This window comes from Danio aesculapii, chromosome 12, assembly GCF_903798145.1.
Source record: "Danio aesculapii chromosome 12, fDanAes4.1, whole genome shotgun sequence".
Taxonomy (NCBI): Eukaryota; Metazoa; Chordata; class Actinopteri; order Cypriniformes; family Danionidae; genus Danio; species Danio aesculapii.
Window position 1 is genome coordinate 49,030,883 of NC_079446.1, and position 8,845 is coordinate 49,039,727.

Genomic DNA, 8,845 nt, shown 5'->3' on the forward strand with positions numbered 1-8,845 from the left:
AGCCTCCACATCAAAAGCTACTGGTCAGCCCACAATTCAGGAAACATCTGAAAAACAAATCCCTTATAAACCAACATCCAGTGGCTTTACTCTATATCCAAAGAAGAGAAAGATATCCACAGATGCCTTTTCAAACTGTAAATAAATCTGTGTTTCTGAAACTAACGAAGACAGCAGAAGTCAACAAGTTATTTTAATTATTCAGCCTGACATGTTTACTGTGTCAAAATATTTTAAATGTTAAAATAAAATATACCGTGTTCAGAGGGGGAACAGTAGTTGTTTTTTACCCAGATGTTTCAACAGAACATATTTTAGAGCAATAATCACAATACGGTGATATTTTCATCCAAGGTTATCACACCGTCAGAATCTTACACCTGCCCATGCCCCAGTAGTGCGGTGGATGCCCCATGTTCGTTTCACTTTCTGAGCACATGCATATCCATATCAACACTGACTGACCTAAATCATCTATTACACTATCCAAGTCAAACAGAAGGTAGTTTAAACAATTACACTGTTTTCTTTGCTAGTAAATGCTAGTTATTAGCAGTGGTACTACAAAAATGATCAGAAGAGTATCTACAGTAGTACAGTCATAATCATCCTGTTTAACCAATCCTGTGCAGAGAGCGGTTATGGGACCGCCCAGCTCATTTACATATGGGCACAGAAATGCATACATAAATGTAGAAATGCATAAATTACAAAAATGAAGAAATAGATGTTGCGTAATGACACTTATTTATTGTGAGAATTATTTATTTTGATATTTTATGTCTGTATTTATTCATGACACTCTGTGAAAAGATGCCTAAAGTCATTTTTCTGTGATTCACTGTTTCTGGTTTAATCAATCATTCTAGTCTAATTGTAATAATCGTTCTACACAATGTACAGAATAATCTGTGAATGTATAACCTTGATCTCTTTAGTATTGACTGAGTTCAGCCATCTCAAAGATTTGCTTGGTTTCAGACTCATGGTCTCAAATTTTGGTTTCAAAATCATCTTTTTAAGAAACTCCAATTTAAAGAAATCTTTTACAGGTGAAAGTCCTCCATCCACCTCGGCCTCACAGAGACAAAGAGGAGGAGGAAGAGCAGAGAGAAAAGGAGAGTCAGATGAAGGTATGATCTGAATTTGACACACTCATCTTAGTTAATGGTTTGTGCTGATGTTTGTATTGTGGTAGATCTGAGATGGGCACACAGTTTCTTTTTCACTCAGCAAGCAGTAATGACTCTGACAACATGAATTTAATCAACAGTACAACTCAAGATTTTACAGAGATGCTTTCACTTCAGCAGTGCACACACACACCTAATTATTCTCACATTCATTATGGGCAGTGCGTTTAAAGATGAAAAGCCTCTAAACTAATTTAACTATTTCTGTTTCCATTAATGAAAAATAATAGATGAAACATTACTAAACATGTTTACTGTCACAACATCTCCCTGAAGCAGTGTTCATGACAGTAAAGTCTCTCTCTACTTGAGGATCCCTTACAGGTGCTGATGTTGGTCTGTTGCACTGATGGAGTGAGTCCGCCCAAACAGCCCTCACCTCAGATCAAGAGGAAGAGGAGAGCGGTGTATGACTTCTCCCCTCAGATATCATCAGACCACTGCAGTGACGACCAGGCTTCAGAGGTTGAAGGTGAGCCAGTGTTTCTCTTATCTAGGCACGATTAGCTTTTTTTAGGCATGATAAGGAGATCCAGACCCTGTTGCCGCTTCAAATTTGTGCTGAAGGTGTGGGTCCAAAGCAGTAAGCTTAAGAAATCTTATGATGTCGTCATCATCTGTAAGACAGATATTTATTACAAACAACAAAGATATCAAACAATATTATTATTGTTCTTTTTACTTTCCTGCATAAAAAAATCTCACTCCATGAGAGCAGAGCAAGTGTTTTGATAAAGAAGAGAATTACATATTACAAAACAAATGTGGCAAATAAGCTTAGGGAAGTTTTCAATGTTATAGTCAGTCATGTTAATAATAGCAAAGTTCTATACCAATAATAATTACTAATAATAGCAAACTCTTCTTGCTTACCGTTGCTTTCTATTGGCTTTCTCAAACGCTACTCAAAGATGGCTGCCTGAATAGCAGGGGTCCGTATTGTTCTAGAAACTGGAGAAGAATTCCAGCAGATTTCGTACATCGAGTACAAGTGAGTGTTAAGGCAATTCTAGGACAGAAGCATGGGTAAAATAAAATATAGGTTAAAGATTTTGATACTAATGTTAATCTTTATACAGTTTAAAATAGGGCTGTGCGATTAATCGAAATTGAATCGCAATTTGAAACGTTGCGATTTGCTAAATCGCAAGAGGCTGCGATTATCGAATTCATATTTAATTTCCCCCACCCAGAGCAAATGCGTGACTGCCGTCTGTGCACGACAGTCTTACTAGCCAATTGAGTGAGTACACTTTCGTACTGCCCAACCAGACTATGCGGAAGACACACACACAACCAAACAAACAAGAAAGCGTGGACGAGTGGGATGATGGCATCTGCCACTTCAGAAGCATTAATAGACGAATTAATATCAAAGAAAAATAGGACACTGAACAAAACAGGTAATGTGTAAGAGCTGTCGCAGAATTGTTGCCAAGTACGAGGAAATACTACAACTGAACTAACAGTACGTTCCAACTAAATATTTACAACAGCCTCGCCTCATGTATAACGTCAGAGAAGAGATGACATTAACTTATCATTTCATTTTCATAGGACAGTTATATATAGATACAAAACTACGGTTTGCTTTAAGATCATGTGCTGCAACCGAAGTAAGAACAAATTTAGTTACAAACTTGCTATTAGTTACTAAGGACATTAGTGTGGACATTACCTTTCAGTTTAAGAAAACTTTAACTTACGAACAGCTGCTGCAACCCTACCCAGGAGATAACTAACGCCATAACGCATAAAGACACGGTGCCTTTTAATGCAGTGACCAAAGAGGGATTTAAAAACCTCATCCAAATGCTGGACAGGAGATATACTCTTCCGTCTCGCACATATTTTAGCCATTTTGTAGTACCACAGCTGTACGTTGAATATCGTGATATTTGAGTAGCATCAATATATTTCGAGTAGCGTCAATATATGTTGAGTAGCGTCAATATATGTTGAGTAGCGTCAGTATATGTTGAGTAGCGTCAGTATATTCTGAGTAGCGTCAGTATATTCTGAGTAGCATCAATATATGTCAATATATGTTGAGTAGCGTCAATATATTCTGAGTAGTGTCAATATATGTCAATATATGTTGAGTAGCGTCAATATATGTCGAGTAGTGTCAATATATGTCGAGTAGCATCAAAATATGTTGAGTAGCGTCAAAATATGTTGAGTAGCGTCAAAATATGTTGAGTAGCGTCAAAATATGTTGAGTAGCGTCAATATATGTTGAGTAGCGTCAATATATGTTGAGTAGCGTCAGTATATGTTGAGTAGCGTCAGTATATGTTGAGTAGCGTCGGTATATTCTGAGTAGCGTCAATATATTCTGAGTAGCGTCAATATATTCTGAGTAGCGTCAATATATTCTGAGTAGCGTCAGTATATTCTGAGTAGCGTCAATATATGTCGAGTAGCGTCAGTATATTCTGAGTAGCGTCAGTATATTCTGAGTAGCGTCAGTATATTCTGAGTAGCGTCAGTATATTCTGAGTAGCATCAATATATGTCAATATATGTTGAGTAGCGTCAATATATGTTGAGTAGCGTCAATATATTCTGAGTAGCGTCAATATATATGTCAATATATGTTGAGTAGCGTCAATATATGTTGAGTAGCGTCAATATATGTCAATATATGTTGAGTAGCGTCAATATATGTTAATATATGTTGAGTAGCGTCAATATATGTTGAGTAGCGTCAATATATGTTGAGTAGCGTCAATATATTTGAGTAGCGTCAATATATTCTGAGTAGCGTCAATATATTCTGAGTAGCGTCAATATATGTTGAGTAGCGTCAATATATGTTGAGTAGCGTCAATATATGTTGAGTAGCGTCAGTATATTCTGAGTAGCATCAATATATGTCAATATATTCTGAGTAGCGTCAATATATTCTGAGTAGCGTCAATATATTCTGAGTAGCGTCAATATATGTCAATATATGTTGAGTAGCGTCAATATATGTTGAGTAGCGTCAATATATGTCAATATATGTTGAGTAGCGTCAATATATGTTGAGTAGCGTCAATATATGTTGAGTAGCGTCAATATATGTTGAGTAGCGTCAATATATTTTGAGTAGCGTCAATATATTCTGAGTAGCGTCAATATATTCTGAGTAGCGTCAATATATGTTGAGTAGCGTCAATATATGTTGAGTAGCGTCAATATATGTTGAGTAGCGTCAATATATGTTGAGTAGCGTCAATATATGTTGAGTAGCGTCAATATATGTTGAGTAGCGTCAATATATTTTGAGTAGCGTCAATATATTCTGAGTAGCGTCAATATATTCTGAGTAGCGTCAATATATGTTGAGTAGCGTCAATATATGTTGAGTAGCGTCAATATATGTTGAGTAGCGTCAATATATGTTGAGTAGCGTCAATATATTCTGAGTAGCGTCAATATATTCGAGTTGCGTCTATATGTTGAGTAGCGTCAATATATTCCGAGTAGCGTCAGTATATGTTGAGTAGCGTCAATATATTCTGAGTAGCATCAATATATTCCGAGTAGCGTCAATATATTCCGAGTAGCGTCAGTATATGTTGAGTAGCGTCAATATATTCCGAGTAGCGTCATTATATTCCGAGTAGCGTCAATATATTCGAGTAGCGTCAATATATATTTGAGTAGCGTCAATATATTCGAGTAGCGTCAATATATTCGAGTAGCGTCAATATATATTTGAGTAGCATTAATATATTTTCGTTTTTTTCCTAACACTCAGGAAGCTACGATACAGATTATTGAGCTGAAGCTGGACTACAAAATTAAACCGCAAATCAAATTGAAATCGCAATATGCCCAAAAAAAAAAAAAAAAAACGCAATGAGATATTCTCCCCAAATCGCACAGCCCGAGTTTAAAATTCTGTTTGCATAATTATGTACGTTTGTATAATATACATAATACAGTGCTGGTAAAGAAAGTAATTCTTACTTTGCACTTGTCTTCATTTAAACCACAGTGTTCTAGATTTTTGTTCTGACCAAATGCGTTTTTAAATAACACATTTTATACTGTGTTCACACCTGTACGTGGTGTTATATACTAGTACTTTGACCAATCAAAATGCATCTTGTTATCAGGTGTACACAAGGCCTCAGATGTTGGAGTCAAAATGTTTAGTGATTCTACAGAAAGTTTGCAAGAAGTCAGCTTGTTGTTTAAGACTCCTAGTCATTATCAGTGCTTCAGTAGAGTATTTGAGCTTTCTCTGACCGCTGATGTTTGTCTGCTGCAGATCAAACTCACGAAGTGAGCATGACCAAACCCTCACCTCAGATCAAGAAGAAGAGAGTGGCCAAGGGGAAAGCAAACGGTACATTTCTTCAATCTTTGCAACTAGCAATTGTGAGAATTGATGAATTAATGATTATTATAGCAGTTATTGTAATAAATATCTTTTTTTTTTTGCTAAAATATTTCTTCACATAGGTGAATCCATCCATTATAGGCCATGCAAATTCAGTTTGTAGTCAGTGTAGGCATGTCCGGTATCTCATTTCCAGGATGCTATTAATTGACAGGTTTTATCACAGTATACATTATTATCATGATATTCAGTTTAATAGAAAATTGAAAAAACAAAATCCATAATAACTGTTTTTAAAAGAGCTTAACCAACATCAGTGTTTACCTCACAGAAACAACTTTAATTATTTAAATAACAAACAGTACCTCAAACATCTGAGCACAAATAAATGGATGCAGGTGAAGACTGTGGCTGAATCCTCTGAGACTGTGGGCTGATGATCCAGCACTGCTGCATGGCACAAACAGACCAGACATTAATCCTTTGATTAAATATTCTACAAATGTATATACATTCCAGAAATATATAATTATTTTGTTCTACAACAGTCCTGCTGCGAGAAACGATGATGATGCTGAGCTGAAATTCCCTCTTTATTTGCAGCTTTCTTGCAGTGCAATAGTAATAATGAACTCTGAAAATAGGCAAATATACAGATAACATCTTCTTTAAATGAGCATTACTGACACATACTAACTTACTGTCTGTTTTCTGAACAAGCCAGACGCTCTGCTAATTTAACCAGGTGGACTTTTATAAGCAGCAAGTTCATTTGCACTGTGTGGCAGACAGCGTCCATCATCAGCTTACAGTCTAAATTATTCTTTCACACTGCATCTTTTCAAAATTATTATATTTGGTTTGTTATTATATGTGACACATTAAACTACGCTGACACAAGCTAGTTTTAAACTGTTTAACATCCTGTCCTTCAACTGGTGGATTTTAATTAATGTTAAAGATGGAGATGAGCAGTAAACTTACCTTTATCTCCCTGAACTGCACTGAATGGTGGTCGTGAAACTGAGCGCGTTAGACGTGTTCCTGTGTTTCTCTGCCAGTTTTTGTCCTCGTGTCACACAGAGTGAATCTTCCACCAGAAGACCCTCATCTTTTTCCAAAATAATAATTCCAATCTTTGGATAAATTGTCAGTCGTCGTTCTTTCGCCATGCTTCTCCACGTGGGGATAGTGTGCATTAGTGTGCTCTCCTCCTTTACGCAGTTAATGTAATACCTGTACATGTCTAGGTCAGGGAACAGTCCAGGAATTTGATATTTGGCCGATAGTGGTGGCCTTGTATCATGATTCAGTGTGCTGTACAATACTGAACGCTTGGATCATGATTTATTCCTATAGGTCAAAGCAGATTTGATTCCTAATGTCATTACTCTTTTAATTTACTGATTGATTAGCTCTGATACATGGGTAACATCTTCGGGGGAAAAGGTTTTTAAGGATATAATTGCATTTACAGTCAAGAACTATGTAAGAAAGCTACATTTTGGTCTGGTTTTTATGGTTATACCATCCATTTTGTCTTGTCAGTTGTGAAGACCACCACGATAACCAAACGCCCGTGGAGGGATAAGGAGAGAAGGGCGGTCAGTAAACATCTGAGTAGCTTCATTGCGCAACGCAGAGTTCCAGGTAAAGCCGCCTGCATGAAGTGTCTTACTGAAGAAACCGCTCTCAGGGAGAGAACGTGGACGGACATAACACATTATATTGCGGCCCTCTTTGGCATTTCTCAGGCAGCTTCTTGGTGATTTATCAGAAAAATGCTGAGTGAATCAATAAAATTGAATGTGTTTGTAAAGATTATTTGAGTATTTATTCTGGTGCTGGTGTTTAGTTCAATAATGACTGAGAGCTGTCCACATTAACATTAACAAACACCATATAATCCATATAATGTATCAATATTATACTTCATATAATTCCGCCTGGAATGAACTCAATGGCGCCCCCATCAGGAATGAACTCAACAGAAAATGTCCTCGCTCCGCAGGTTAAAAACTTTTTCCTTTTATTAGTGTTTTTAAAGAATCTGAGGTGATAACCCTAATCCTGGAGACACCTAGTGTTGAAATACAGTCAACATCTACTTGTAGCTGTGTCAGAAAGGGTGGTCCTCAGTTCATAGGTTAATTTACCCGGTCCTCACTACCACTGTCATACAAGAATGTGTGTGTGTGTGTGTGTGTGAGAGAGAGAGAGGGAGGCAAGAGCCACAGGTGTAGTTCAGCTCCTTTACACAGTATCAAAACACACATACACACACACACACACACACGCACGCAGGATGTTTGTTTCCTCTGTAAAGAGTGTGTGAGTCTCTATACTGCAGCTGTAACTCATAAACAGAGGCTCTGTGTGTGTTGGAGTGTGTGTGTGTTGGAGTGTGAGGCGCAGGTGAGAGTCTCTCATTAGCTGATAATGCATTGGTTCCGTCTCCACCTGCTTTCACATTGAAAAGCACTGATGATCAATCATCACTCAGACCTGCTCACACACACACACACACACACACACACACACACACACACTCCAACAGCACTGCTATGATCTTTCATTAGGAGATGATCAGAATGATCAGCTGAAGGAGTCAAAGCTACTATACACTGAAAACAATCTGAATTTAGTGATCGGCGGTTCATTCCGCTGTGGCAGCCTCTGATAAATAACAGGACTAAGCCGAGGGAAAATTTATGAATGAATTTAGCGATTCACCAGTGTTTTGGATTTATTTGCGGTGGTGAATTGCATTATGGGATGTCCACTCTACAGTTTAACATTCAAAGTTTAAGTTTAACACAGTGACTTTTATTGACATTTGAGTAGTTTGAAATAATAAAATGGATAAGAAATAGCTAATATCTAGAGAAATAAGTCTGTGAAATAACAGAAAATGTGCTGGCAGTTTATTACAAGGTTTTTGTAGTGGGATATACCAGCCTAATCTCACGAGAAAACATAAGTATTTTACGTTTTGTCAGTTTAGTGGCTAATTCATACAAATTTGCATGAGTTCAGTGGTACGAAATTGTACGATTTTAAAAAGGAGGCGTGGCACCTAACCCCACCCCTAAACCCAACCGTCATTGGGGGATGAGCAAATCGTACTAAATTATACAAATTAGATCGTACGAATTAGCCACTAAACAAAAAGTTACGAATTGCCGTGAGATTGTGTTGGATATACAGTGATGGACAGAGTACTGAAATATCATACTGAAGTAAAAGTACCATTACATGCTTAAAAATGTGTAAAAGTATCTGTTGTAAATATTTAAGGGTCAGTTGGCGTTTCTGT

At 37.1% G+C, this 8,845-nt stretch overlaps 1 protein-coding gene across 1 annotated transcript in view; it reads left to right on the forward strand.

Moving 5' to 3' along the window:
* LOC130238134 (uncharacterized) overlaps window positions 1-7,717 on the forward strand; it is a 9,421-nt gene extending 1,704 nt beyond the window's left edge. The window contains exons 3-6 of the mRNA XM_056469039.1: window positions 1,053-1,133; window positions 1,506-1,665; window positions 5,458-5,535; window positions 7,078-7,717. Of these exons, the coding sequence (XP_056325014.1) occupies window positions 1,053-1,133; window positions 1,506-1,665; window positions 5,458-5,535; window positions 7,078-7,298 (540 nt within the window). The 3' untranslated portion in view covers window positions 7,299-7,717. The remainder of the gene's footprint in view (window positions 1-1,052; window positions 1,134-1,505; window positions 1,666-5,457; window positions 5,536-7,077) is intronic.
* Window positions 7,718-8,845: the final 1,128 nt, after the last annotated feature.